This window comes from Gracilinanus agilis, chromosome 2 (genome assembly GCF_016433145.1).
Source record: "Gracilinanus agilis isolate LMUSP501 chromosome 2, AgileGrace, whole genome shotgun sequence".
Taxonomy (NCBI): domain Eukaryota; kingdom Metazoa; phylum Chordata; class Mammalia; order Didelphimorphia; family Didelphidae; genus Gracilinanus; species Gracilinanus agilis.
Genome location: NC_058131.1, coordinates 418638674 through 418653582, shown reverse-complemented (window position 1 = coordinate 418653582; position 14909 = coordinate 418638674). Strand labels below are relative to the sequence as shown.

General features: G+C 35.5%; 1 protein-coding gene across 6 annotated transcripts in view; it reads right to left on the bottom strand.

The window, feature by feature from the left end:
- PPP2R5C (protein phosphatase 2 regulatory subunit B'gamma) overlaps nucleotides 1-14909 on the bottom strand; it is a 219900-nt gene that overhangs the window by 71511 nt on the left and 133480 nt on the right. For all 6 annotated transcript variants that reach the window (XM_044664603.1, XM_044664604.1, XM_044664605.1 and 3 more), the window contains one exon: nucleotides 1719-1918. In XM_044664603.1, coding sequence (XP_044520538.1) covers nucleotides 1719-1918 — 200 coding nt within the window. The remainder of the gene's footprint in view (nucleotides 1-1718; nucleotides 1919-14909) is intronic.

Genomic DNA, 14909 nt, shown 5'->3' with positions numbered 1-14909 from the left:
AGTATCGAGGGAGAAAAGAGGGCTCAGGATAGAGCCTTGGGGGACACCCACGATTTTCAAGGTATAACCTGCATGAAGATATAACAACAAAAGGCTCCAGAAGGAGCTGTTAGAAAGGTAGGAAGAGAATCAGGAAAGAAATGTTTTGAAAACCAAGAGAAAAGAAAGTATTAAGGAGAAGTGGATGACTGACATTGTCAAAAGCTGCAAGGAGATTGAAGAGGATGAGGCCTGAAAAAAAGCCACTCCTTTCGGCAATTATGAGATCATTATTAACTTTGGAAAAAAAGCAGTTTTAGTTGAAAGATGCTAAGTTAGATATATACCAGAGCTATGACAGAGATGAAAATAAAGCTTAAAAGACTGAACTCAAACAGGAATTTTAATTAAAAAATTTAAGAAAATAGGGGTTGAGAGTGTGAAGTAAAAAACCTAGTTCAAATTTCACTAATTAAAAATGTGAGACAATCCAGCAAAGTAGAGTCTAAGTTACATTTTGGCATTCTCTAGGAATAATGGTTATTCTGGGCAAATTAAAGGTATCGAAGCCTTTTTTTTTTTTTAAAGGTCTATGCCACATCTTTATACAAACAGTTATTGCTAAATAAAACAACTTGTCTATTAAATAAGTCAGGAGTTATTGTGTTAGTCTGAGTGGTTCTCTAGGTCTAAAGAGAAAAAAATTCTTAATTTTTACTAATTTATTTATTTTAAAATTTACTAATCTTCACTAATTCAAGTCAACCTTTTCCAATTAGTTGGAATCAATCAACTCATAGTATTTATTTTGTCCCCATGAGTTAGTGGAAAGAGCACTAAATTCAGAGTCCAACTGTCTGGGTTCCCAACTCTGAGCCTCAGTTTTCTCATCTGAAAAACAAGAGGCCTGGACTTCATGTCCTATAGAGCACCTTCTGGCTTTAACTCCATAATCCCATGATCCGAGCACGTGGTTTCTAATGTTTGAGGGAAATTGTCAACTTGGGCTTTAGTTACCATGATTGCTAAACAGTGGCAGGAATCAACGAACGAAGTTTAAAATTAGACCTTCAAAATTAATTATAGTCTGACAAATTGAGGCCAAATCTAATATCTGAGACAACACTGATTAAGAAGTACAAGGGGGGCAGCTGGGTGGCTCAGGGGTTTGAGAGCCAGGTCTAGAGATGGGAAGTCCTAGGTTCAAATCTGGCCTCAGACACTTCCTTGCTGTGTGACCCTGGGCAAGTCATTTAACCCCCAATGCTTAGCCCCTACCACTCTTCTGCCTTGGAACCAATATATAGTATTGATTCTAAGGCAGAAGGTAAGGGTTTAAAAAAAAAAAAAAGGAGTAGAAAAGAGCTGATCAAGAAAAGAAGCTCCTTTCATAAAAAAGCTTTTATTCAGAGTAAAAGTATGGATTTTTAAATAAAAAAATATAATTATCTGTTAACAGTATTTACTAAGGACAATCAATTGAACAGTAAAGTTTTGGAAACTGACACTAGAAGCATACCAATTAATGTTTGCCAATCATATGATACCCTAGAGGTTTGTCTTTTTCTAGAGTTTAACAGACAACTATAAGTAAGATGGGCAAATAATTATCAAAATAACTAACAGAAAAGAAAGAGCTGATGGCAAGCAATCTACCTGCCACCTCATCCCACCCTGTGAATACCTGAATTCATTTCCTAAATGGATTAGAAATTACAATTAAAATTGTAATCACTTACCATATGTACTACTTCAGGGTAAATAGGCTCTGTGATCACATTTCGATTGTGTGTGATATATTCTACCATTTCACTTAAAGCAGCTCGTTTTACTTCCTTCCACTTTAGGTCACTTAGTGGATCAGAAACAAAGTCAAAGAGGACACAACATTGACGTAACTTCTGGATAAAAAGCTTCTCTTGATCAGCAGGAGGTACATCTGAAAAGCAAAAAGTAAAAAAATAAATCTGATACCCACTATAAAGAGTGCTTAAACTATAATCTTTAGGAGTCAAGAATTGTAGAGAATCATAGAGATGAGTTCAGAAGCCAAAAATGAGAATTTTTGGCATACTTGTAAAGATGCCCAAAATATACACTTGCTATATCTGATTTAGCTACCATCCATCAACAGATTAAATAAAAATGATCACCATAGAGTACATTGCTACTCTTTACTCAAAGAATACTTATATTCTTTGTGTTTTTCTTCTCATTTTAGATTAAGTTCAATACCTCTACATTCTGCATAATACCTAGCATATTATTGATATTCAAGTAACAAATGAACATGGATAGTATTTTGAATACTAGTGGTGGTATTGAAAAAATGAGTAAAATAAAAGCATGTAACACATAGAACCCTGAAATTTAGAGTAGGCCCTCAAATATCTGTCAAATGGAGAAAGAAAGTATTAAATTTTACATAGAGAGCTGATATTACAGTCAGGAAGACCTAAATTCAAGTCTTGCCTCTGGCTGTGGGATCTGGGAGCAAATCTCTTAATTTTTTAGTTCTCCAGAGAACTCTCAATAAATTGTAGAACAGTTGAAAATCTGCATCTGGCATTATTCAGTGTGCTTTAATTAAGTGGCCAATGTGCTAGGTATTGTGCTAGGCACTGAGTGGCATATATCGATCCTATTCCAATGTAGCTCACATTCTTTTGGAGGAGACTGTACATCTACTCAAGTATATACAATTTATTTTTCTGGATCAGACCACTTAGTTCATTGGTGTAGGCAATTTTTGCTAAAAATAGGTGGATGAGGATTAGGAGAGTCTCCAAATATAAATTGGAGCATTAGCTTAGTCTTGAAAGAAAGAAAAGATTCTAAGAGGCATAAATGAGGAGTGCACTGGGTATACAAAGTACAAAGTACAAAGAATTGGAGTGTCACAACAGTTTCTAAAATTTTAATGAGTATGATGTTGCCATCTGGATCAATTTCAAGTGGGAAAGGATCTTAGAATGCTCCTAGTCAATCCTCTCATTTTACAGATGTGGAAAGTGAGGCCCAGAGAGCAAAAGTGACACAAGGCAATAACTAGCAGAGCCAGGAACTGAATTTGTGTCTTCTCTGATTCCAAATCCATGGCTCTTTCCTCTCTACCAAATAGCTCTCAGGATAAAACTGGAGCTTCTTATCCTGGCATTCCAAGATCTCCCTATCGAATCTTTCTAGTTTTATTCCATCCCATCCCCAACACCAAATCTGCAAAATCTCAAGATTTAGAAGGAACCTTAAACCATCTAGTTGTACTAATGTGGAAAAAGAAAACTTCTTTACAATATATTTTGACAAATGGTCACCTAGCCTTAGCCTGAAGGTACTGCTATTCTTCTCATCTCCAAGGTTCATTATCCTCAATTCCTTATTCTCCCTCACTCTCTATATCCAACCAATTGTCAAATCTTGCTATTTTCATCTCGATAATTTCTCTGGTCATCAGGACCCTTTTTCTCTGACCACACAGTTATCACCTTAGTTCAGATTCTCAAAATTTCTTCCCTAGATTATTTCAATAAACTCCTGATTGGCCTCTTTGCCTCAAGTCCCATTTTTCCAGACCATGATACACAATCCTTGGGCCAAAGTATTCTTTTAAAATGCCTATCTGATTATGGGATTTCCCATATCAATTAATTCCAGAAATTCCCTATTGCTTTTAGGATAAAATATAAACTACTCTGTTCAGATTTAAAAATCTTTCATGAACTGACCCAAACCTGTCTTTCTAGACTCATAGAACATAAAACTCTTTTCCCCTCTTACACTATATAATTATGCAATCCAGCTGTCTCTTACTCCTTACACAGGAATGAGACTCCAATCGTGTGCTTTCCTGTTGTCTGTTTCCCATGGCTGCAATGTACTCCCTCCTGACCTCTGCCTTATATTATCCTGTAAATACATGTACATGTCTTCTCCATTAGAATATGTTACTTACAAGGAGGGATGGTTTCATTCACTGTATTTATATCCTTAGTAGCTAGGAGACTGTCTGGCAGATAGTAGGCACTTAATAACTAGCATGTATATAGAACTTTAAGTTTGCAACTATTATCTCATTTGATCCTCACAACAATTCTATAAGTTAGGTGCTTATTATCTCCATTGAAAGATAAGGAAACTGAGGCAAACAGAGTTAAATGCTTTGCCCAGAGTGACGTGGCTCATAAGTACTCAAGAGACGACCTGAACCCAGTTCTTTCAGATGCAAGGTTCTGCACTCTAGGCACTGTGCCACATTTGCCTGTTGATTATTGACTGACTAGACTTTTGGTGATAGGGAATCCTCTGTCTCATAGGGATATAACATGGTAGAGAAGATATCGCTTTGGACTTAAAAGCATGGAAAATTTGAGTTCAAATTCCACCTCAGACACTATGATTAGCTTTGTTAGTCTGGGCAAGTCAAAAGGCTTCAGTTTTCCCATTTGTAAAAATGGGGATTATAATAGTATTTATCTCCAGAACTATTGTGAGGATCAAATAAAAATATATATAAGGCCTTTTGTGAACCCTAAAACATTCTACAGATTGGTGCTATATTATCAGCTTCTAAGGCAGTTTCATAATATTAATTGTTAATCATAGACAATTAGACAAGGCCATGTGTTGGTTTTGTTGAACTTTATAAAGCAGTCTCATTGGCAAGCTGGGACTGGGGAGGGAAAGCTGTATTTAGAAATAACTGTAACATGAAAAAAAAAAAAGATTAAATGAAAATCAGTTTTTAAAAAGCCAAACTCATTGGACTATATAGGAAGTAGTTTTCACCTGGAGTCCTTGAACTCATTTTGATGTGTACTTCAATATAAATGGTTTCCATTAATTCCACATACTTTATTTTATGTAATTGAAACATGGTTTTTGAGAATGGTCCATAGGCCTAACCAGACTGCCGAAAGGGTATGCAACATTCAAAAAGGTTAAGAACCCTTAGCCTAGAACTTTTAGACTCCATTCTTGTCTTTATTTTGAAAACTGGGACATGCACCCTTTCCCAAACATCATTGACAGAGGTTTAGTAAATCAGAGCTACTATTCTTTCAGTATCTGGGATATATACTTTGACTAGTTCAGGTAACTTGAACTCAAAAGCACCAAGGCTACTTCCTCATTACCTTCTTATTCTGGGGAACAATTAGGAGAATAGCCATATTTGTTCTATCCTTTTTGGGATAAAAGTTCTTCTCTTTGGCAAAGAAAACATAAATCAATTTAAAAGTTGAATAGCTCTACTTCTCTGTCATTAAGTACCATTTACTTCATGCCTCCAGAGCAGTGGTCTAATCCCTTCTTTGAATTTCCTTTTTGGACCAATATAGCTAAAAAACCAATCAAAAATCAAAACTGAAAAATACCCTGCTTTTCTTAAGCTTATTTCACCAAATTCTGATTTCATGTCCATACTCTCTGGTCCTTTTTATCTTAGTTACACTTCCTCTAGATGTGCTCAGATTTGTTAATATTCTTCTCAAAATGTGGAATCCTAAATGTTTTCCCTAAACCATGTTATATTTATTTTATGGTCAATAATTCCTGTCTATACCCTCAGGTAGAGAAGTGCCTTTCAATTCCCCTCTTCCGCTTCACCCTCTCTTCCCCCATAATGAGGTTGAGAAACAATGTTACAATTATATCCAGATGAACAAAATAAAATGAACTGTCACCTGCCATCATGTTAGAATGTTTTAATATGCTATTTTGATACAAAGAACACTGATTGCAAAGGAATCAAATGGTCAAAGGGAAAATATGGCTATGCAATAGTTAGCTTTAGTTTCTAAGTAAAAATCACCACTTAGTGCCTTAATCCATCATTTCCCAAAGTTGTAAATGACTAACTTGTCTTGCTGACATTTTCCTTTTGGAAGTCAAAGGAAACAAGATCAAAGATTTGGATCTCATTTTAGAGATGAGGGAACTGAGGCCAACAGAGGGGAAGTGACTTGCCCTTAGGTAAGCCATACTGGTAGAGCCCAGCTTTGAACTCATGTCCTCTGGCCCCTAACAGAAACTGTTTAATCTTTGTTATAAGGGAAGACTTGGTGAATGGAAGTAAGTTAGGAAGGGTTATTTAGAAATAACCAAGATTTCTATGGTTCCAGAGATGCTGTATCTCAATCTCAAGACTCCTAGTTTCATTCTATTCCACTGCTAAATGAGCTATAGTTTTAACAACCAAATATATGAAATTCTGGTAAGTATTTCTTGACTGCTTATTATGTAAGTGATTTGGGGGATACCAAAGCATAGGGCTCTATATCAAGTCACTTTTAATCTATTTGGGGCAGATCGGACAATATGCCCAAAACAAAGAATTAAAACCATTTATATTCAAGAATTAAATTGTATAATAAGTTATACTTGCCATGGAGGAGGATATGTTCTGTGGCAATATGTTCTGCAGCAAATAGGATCACATTACTCTACTGCTTAACAACCCCTTTAACCCTTGGCTGCTTCCACCAAGTAAAAGCACAAGTTCCTTATCTGACAATGGTTTGCTCTAACACTGTTCCTTACTATATTTCACATTCCAGTCAAATGGAGGACTATTTGCTTTATTTTGAACATAACACTCAATTTCACAGAATCCCAAGGGCTAGAAGAAAACAAAAAGGTCATCTACTCTAACCTGTACATGAAGTACATGAAGCATGAAACCCTTCCTATAACATTTTCAACATATGGTATGATCCATCCCTCTTGAAAGATGTACTGAAGCAAAAAACTCATTAACTATTGAGGCAGTCCATTACATTCTAATTATTAGAAGGTTTAATTTACACTGAGAAGAAATCAGATTCTTTATAACTTTTGCTCCATTAATCCTAGCCTTCCCTTCTGAGGTCAAGCAGGCTAAGTCTAATATTTCTTCAATATGACAGTCAATTTCAAATGATTGAAGAATGCAATTATATTTCTTCTATGCTAAAAAGTCCTTGTGTTTTCAACAAATTTTCCCTATTGCACAGATTGAGTTAATAATGACTCTGGATTTAATTTGGACCAATAGGAAGAAATGGTTGGTGAATAAAAATAGTAATGATTTTAAAAAGCGTTCATATTTGAACAATACTTTACAAATAGCAAAACTTTTTATGGCTGATATTTACATAGCACTTTATGGCTTACAAAATGTTTTATGTGAACAAAACCTGGTCAAGAGTAATGAAATATTATTATGCCATAAGAAATGAGGGCTATAGAGAATTTAGAAAAGTTGTAAAGACTGGCATAAACTGGTGAAAAGAAGAATGTGGAAAACAACATACAATGACAAAAATGAAAACAAAAAACTCAACCTCAATCAGTGTGGTGATCAATGATAACTTTACAGTTATGATGGTATAGCACCCCATTTTTAGACATGGCCAGTGTGATGATTATACTTATTATAAGGAACGGTTCTATTGGTGGTGGTGGTAGTGATGTTAGGGAATCATTGGCAAATGATAAGGATATTAAACAAAAAAGAAAGAGGATTAATTAAAAATCTCTAAAAGTGCTTTCCTTATTTGAGAATTATAGTAACCTTATGATGTAGGTGTGCCAACAAACAGGTATTATTTCCATTTTACAGAAGAAGAAAATGAGGCTGTGAAAGGATAGTGAATTGTTCAAGGGCACATAGTTATTAAAAGAGGAAACCAAATTTGGAACTAGGTTTTCCACTTCTATACATCTAGTATTCCTTCCTCTTCACCAGAAGAAATAAATGGAACCTTGGGAGAAAGTGTCCATGTCACCTTAGAATTTATAAAAGACAAAGAAGAAAATGCTGACATAACTGTAGAAATCTTTAGGAAATCCCATGGAAAAGTTTGTCCAAATGACAGAATGGAAGATATAATTTTATAACTAAAGAAAAAAAGTGGAACACTACTCAATAAGATGGGCAGCTCTAAAAAACAGAAGTTTGATCAAAGGAGTAAGTGATTTAGATGAGGAAGAAAAAGGTCAAAGATCTAAAAAACTTTGTACTGAGGTCTCATATGAATTTAGAGTTTAATTTAATTATTTTTTTTTAACCCATACCTTTTTGTCTTACAATCAATACTATGTTTTTAGATTCCAAGACAGAAGAGTGGAAAGGGCTAGGAAATGGGGGTTAAGTGACTTGCCCAGTCATACAGCTAGGAAACATCTGAGGTCATATTTGAACCTTAGGTTTCCCTATCTCTGAGCCTGGCTCTTGAGCCACCTAACTGCCTCCTCAAATTTAAGAGTTTAAAAGAAGATGCACAACTCATTAAAAAAACTCAAAAATCTATCAAGTATCTACTGAATGCAGACCATTATACAAAAAGTAAAAGAAAAGGACCTAATTAAGGATAAATACAACAGTGGCAAGCTGCTAAGTGAGCTTATGCTTATAGAAGATAAGGGCAAAAGCATTTAATCATAAATTTGGAGGCAGAAGAACCTTCTAATGTTTGCAGGTAGATGATAATGATAGATAAAGACTACAAAACCACTTATTTCCTATTTATCTCACTGTCTAAGAGAATGACCTTCAGATTGGAAAGGTTAAAACAAACACAGTAAATAAGGAGCTGAAGTCCAAGATAGTTAAGATTAGAAAGTACCCATGCTGCTTTATGAGAGTTCCAGTTTCCTGACCCAGAAGAAAGCTATCTAAAGGTACTTTAGAACTATTTGTCATAAAGGAGGGAAAAGGGTCTACAGAAAAGTGACCTACAAATTTCTGAAAAATTCCAGACCAAATTAGTAAATGGTTGGTTTATCAAAAGAGACAATATAAACAAAGTATTTTTCAATTCTTAAAGTGCTATAGAACTATTAGCTTTTGATTACTAATAACCTCCTCTAACATTTCATCAGAACACAAAGGTGACTGACTCCGAGTTCTCAAAAGCTTCGAGCCCAGCAACTCTGTTTGTTTGTCATCTAAGGAATGGCTTAGCTATATTTGGAAAGGCTCATCATTAGAAGTTTGGCCACCAGGTAACAATTTTTTTTAAAGCCACAGCAACTCAATAACTGGTTATTAATTCACTCAAAGTTTGTTATCTGTATTAAGGGTGGGGTAGGGTAGTAGCAATACCTTATTAAAAGTCACAGATCCTCTAGTGCAAGCACTTTGGGGAAATGGTGATGCAATTTGGTTGAACAAACTTTTTTTGAGCATGTATAATGCAGAAGGCTGAATCCCTTTTTAGTTACCAGTATATTCATTAAGATTTGGTCCTCATTCTCAAGGAACTTACAATTTATAGAGGAGGAAAGATGTGCACATACAATTACAGGACAAAAGTGAATGTGAAAATATAGCAATGTTAAAAAGAAAGTTTAAAGGAGGAGTATCTGGGCATTTAAGTAGCTTTGCCTAACTTTTTAATGGGAAGGAATTATGGTTGGCGGTAGTAGTAGTTGTTTGGTGGAAGCAACTGCTGTATCAAAAACAAAATATCTCAATTAAGAAAATGAAATAAATGACTGCTTCCTCAGAACTTTTAATAGTAATACCCATAGCCTAATTGGACAAAGTTGAAATTCCCTGGCCTAGAATTTAAAAAATAACCTTCCTTTTGCAACAGGCAGCAATTTAAATGTCAACTTTTATTTCTACTTACTTCCTTAATGCAAATTCTCCATCTTAACTGGAAAGGTAAGTCACTGTCCTAGTATCACATCTTATATTTTTCTACTTCCCTATGTTCACACCATTTTCTGCTATACCCTTCTGGCTATGTGAAATGTTCTTTCATTGTTTTTTCTTATTTTCCAAATCATATATATATATATATATGATTCAAAGTTCATTCAAGATGACCTCTAAAATACTTTTACTACTAATCCCAGTTGGAAACACATTATTCTTTCTGAATTCTTATAGTGCAGTAACAGATGTTCATAGATGAACCTGAGTCAGCAAAAAGAAGTTAAAATATCTTCTTGTGTGACCTATTTAAGGAGATAAAGAAATATATACTTCAGAAAGATTTTTGTCCAAGAACGCTAAATTAAAAAAAAAATTTTTTTTCAACATTTAAAGTGTGTTTTTTCCCTTTCACTTTATAATTAAATACTTAAGGAATAAAACAGAAAAAAATGTAACAAAATGAAATAGTTTGTAAATAGTTCTATCTCCTTCATTAGAGTATATTACCTTTTGTTTCCTACACTATAAAACTATAAAATAACAGCATCTTACCAATGGGTAGCTTGACTCTACTGATTACTCAAGTATGTGTGCCAAATAAAAAGTCCAATAAACTAATCCAAGAACTTGATAGTCTTGGTTGTATTCCAGTCTAGTATCTGACATTCCCAGCTGCCTGACTCATAAAGTAATAAACTACTACATCGGAGGTGACTCAAAACATTCAATTATTACTTGGAAACTGAATACTACCAAAAATAAACATTTAGTAGATTTCTTTTTTTTTAAAACATATTCCCTTTGTAATAGTAGCTTACTTAAATTTAAATTTTAAGCAGATTGTTGAGATCATAGGATCATAGAATTTAGAGCTGAAAAGGATCTGCTTGTTCCAGAACAGATTATTCAATAGTCTTAATACTAATAGGAAGGTATCAGATAAATACGACACGATATGGAAAAAAACCTCACTTACTGCTAAGAGGTCACTCACAACATAGTTTTTTTTTTAACTAAAAAGCAGTTCAAAATGACTACTGCTCATGAAAACAGTGACTTTGACAAAAGATAAAATTAAAACTTCATGCTAGAAATAGATTAAGTCTAAAACTGTTTGCCCAGAACATGCTAGTCTCAACTACTTGTATTTTTATTTTTTATAGTCAGAGCTATGATATTCTACTCCAAAAATGTTCAAACCTTGGGAAATTATTGTTATTCTAATGCAACTAAATCTTAGGGCTATCATTAAGCAGAAAAGAAGTAAATATCTATATTTACATATATATGTAGTCAGAGTCACACTGTACATAAAAGACATTAACTACTGCAGTCCTGAAAATAACTGAAAGACATCAGGAGTTTTACCAGACAGTATTTATATATTATTTCCAGTTTAACTCAGGTTTAAACAAAAGGTACTTTGGCTATTACCTCCTGTTAAAGATGTTTTTAAAATGAGTACATTTTTCTCATGGTTGACCTAAATGAATATTTATTTGCTCAAAGTTATTGTTCACCAAATTCCTACATGGGACATTGAAAAGAAGACTGGATTAGGAATCAGAAGACCCACCTGGAAAATAGGTAATTGGACAACAGACGTAGCTACAAAGAATTAGAGTTGGAACTCCAACTCAGGCCAAGATGCCAAAAGTACAATGACCAATTAGCTGAAGATGGATATGAATTTTTTTTGCTGTTGGTACTGAATTTATTCTGTGCATAGGATTCACCTGATACAAGCAGATGAACAGCTACGTTATTAAAAATGGAAAGCACTGATTTTAACAATTACCAATTTCCAGACATAACTTTCATTAACTCATTGATTTGTGTGATCACAGCCAATTTCATTTGACTTCTCTGGGCCTTAGAAAATGAGGAGTTTGGACTAGATTATCTCCAGAAAGTGATGACTTAACCTAGTAACCTAAGCAGTATGGTGTAGTAGAAAGAACACTGGACTTGGAATCAGAAAACCTGGCTTTAACCACTATGTGACTATAGAGAGGTTGGGCTTTTAATCTGCAAAATGGTACTATATAAGAGTTCTTAATAAACTGTAAATTACTACATAAATATGAAGTATAATTATGATCTCTAGCCCTATGAAACTAATATTTTATTATTTCAAGCAAAATTTTTAATAACACAAATTTAATCATACAAGAACAGAGAGAAGATGGGGGGAGGGAATAAGCATTTTTACAGAACCTACATATCAGGCACTGTTAGGTGCTTTACAAATACTACCTCATTTGATCTTTACAACAACCCTCCATAGCAGCTGTTCCCAAACTGCTGCTCCCTTTCCAGAAAAATATTACTTAGCGCCCCGTCACATACTATCACCGCCCTTTTACAGTTATTCACCGCCCCCAAATGCACCTATGGCCATCACTGCCCCCCTGGATCGCTGCAGTACCCACCAGGGGGTAGTGGCACCCAATTTGGGAATCACTGCTCTACAGTAATGTAGGAAATGTAGGTAAATAGAGGCTAAGTGATTTTCCCCAAATCACAAAGCTACTAAGCCTCTGGGGCCAGATTTGAACTTGGGTTTTTCTGACTCCAGGCCTAATCACATTTCACATGCAATAAATAAAACTCATAAATCCAAATTAATGTTCATTCTAAGCAATATGAATAAATGAGAAGCATTTATATTTATGATTAATGGCATTATTTATTTAAGTGCCATATTGGAATGCAATCAACTTAATGTCCCATTAATGTGAACCCTGAAACACAGAATATATTGGCAAACCCAGGAAAAAAAAGAATTCTACTTTTCTAGAAATATATGGAGCTTAGTAGACACTAGCAAAAGAGGGAGTGCTTTCCACATTCAACCTTTTTTTTTTTTTTTTTTTTTTAAACCCTTACCTTCCGTCTTGGAGTCAATACTGTGTATTGGCTCCAAGGCAGAAGAGTGGTAAGGGTAGGCAATGGGGGTCAAGTGACTTGCCCAGGGTCACAAAGCTGGGAAGTGTCTGAGGTCAGATTTGAACCTAGGACCACCCGTCTCTAGGCCTGGCTCTCAATCCACTGAGCTACCCAGCTGTCCCCTCCACATTCAACCTTAACCAGAATCTGCATCTGACCTACAAAGGCAAATTTACCTTTTCCTTTACATTCTATAATGGCAGGATTTAAGCTTGGTCTTTAAAAGCTCCTTTGGAAAAAACTAATTTGTGGATAAGAACACTGAATTGGTGGCTAAAATCTATCAGTCTCCAAATATTTTCTTATTACTATTTCACAAATGATTGGGTCTACAGTTCTATGTTATCATACCTGTAACATTTCTTTACTATTAATTGAACCTGACCTTCAATATAGCTTTTAGTGTTTGCTTCATCCCCATTCAGGCATGATTTTCCAATGAAACAGAAACAGGAGCAGGTGGTCTGATTTCCTGGAAAATGTTTCTTAGCATCTGAATTAATAGCGAAGTCTACCCTACTCAACAGGCTGTAACTCCACATGCATGTTCTAGAGACATGTTGGTGTTCTTTAACCAGCAAAGAGATTAGTAATATTTGCAGTAGCTGCTCATCTGCTTATATCAGGTAATCTATCAAGGAGAGATACACAGAGTGTGTGGATAGAATTTGCTCCCCAGGACTCTCTTACCAGAATCCCATTTATGTGCTCATGCTGAGTGTGAACACTATGTGGGTACCCCATAGAAGAAGTTTTGGTCTGACCCCGCCCCTCTCTCTTCTTCCCAGAACACACAGCCAGGGGAAGAGCTTGATAGGAAAGTTTACTCACGTGGTCATAACTTAAGCTTTGTACTTCTATTTTTTATTTCTTCTACTTCAAGTTATTACTAGTAAATCTTATAAAATATAATACTTGGAGTTACTGATATTAATTTATATCTTATAAGAGATAGAGGCAAAGGAGTCACAAGATAATGTGGGGGCAAAGGTTAGAGAGTAGGGATGAGGAAGGGCTTCTTGGCAGAAGGTATTACTTGATATAAACCTTGAAGGAATCTGGGGATCCTCAAAGATGGAGGGAGGAAGAAAGTACACCTCAGGCAGGCAAGAATTGAGAGAATAATGCTAAAAGTTCTTTGCATCACATGATGTTTTAGTGAGGTATTAGATGATGTCCTCTGCTAAAAAGCTTTGGAGACTGGGAAAAGAGGTTTGGACAGAATCTGTGGACAGAGCAGTAAAGGACTAACAGGGAAGAAGACAAAAGGGTCAGGTAAGAACTCAAGATGAAGATGAACCTATTAACAATAGGATCAAGAATTTGCCAGTGTAGGAGTTGATGGCCTGGGAAAGCAGTGACTTCTTATTTTTCCTCAGAGTTCATTCTCCCTAGTTGTTCTGTAGCTTGTTGACACTGCTGACCTCTCTTGGATAGATATTCTTGTGGGATTCATGCCAGAGCTTTCTCTTGGTTCCCTTCCTCTCTGCCAAGTGCTTCTTGGTCTCCTTAGCTGGACCATTATCCTCGGCTTGTCTCCTACCTGGGGGAATCCCTTAAGGCTCTGTCTTGGGCTCTCTGCCCTCTAGAATCGTTCTTTGTGATATCATCAGTTCCCGTGGTTTCAATTATCTCAGTGTTGATGATCCCTAAATCTAAATATCCAGCCTTAATCTCTCTCCCAAGCTCTAGTATGAAATAATCAACTTACTTATATTTCCCCCTAAATCCATCCCTCCTCCAAAATTCCCTCTTTCTCTTGAGGGTGCCATTATCAGCACCCTTTATCCTTGCAACCCACTCCCCAAATCTAATAAACTGCTAAGGTTTATCAATTCTACTTTCACATCTTTTAACATCCATTCACTCCCATGGTGACTAATCTAGTTCAGGCTGCTCTACTTCACTAGCCAACTATTTGATTTCCCTCTTCTAGTCTCTTTCTCTTTCTGCAATGGGGTGACAGAGTGCTGACCCTGGAGTCAGGAAGACCTGACTTCAAATCCTGGGCAAATCACCTAACCTCTGTTTGCTTTAGTTTCCTTAATTGTAAAATGAGGATACCACCACCTACTGAACATGGTTGTTATGAGGATCAAAATATTTGTAAAGCACTGAGAATTTACTTTATAAAGGCTTATTTTATTCTCTTCCTCCACCTTCCCTTTTATCATTCCACTTAATTCTATTAACAAACAAGTAAAAACAAAATAAATTCACATATTAGCCATATCTAAAAATGTATGTCTCTCTGGAGTCAGGGTTGGTCATTGATCACAGTCTTTCAGAACTGTTTTTCTTTACAATGTTGCTGCTCTTTAAACTGTTCTTCTCATTTCCA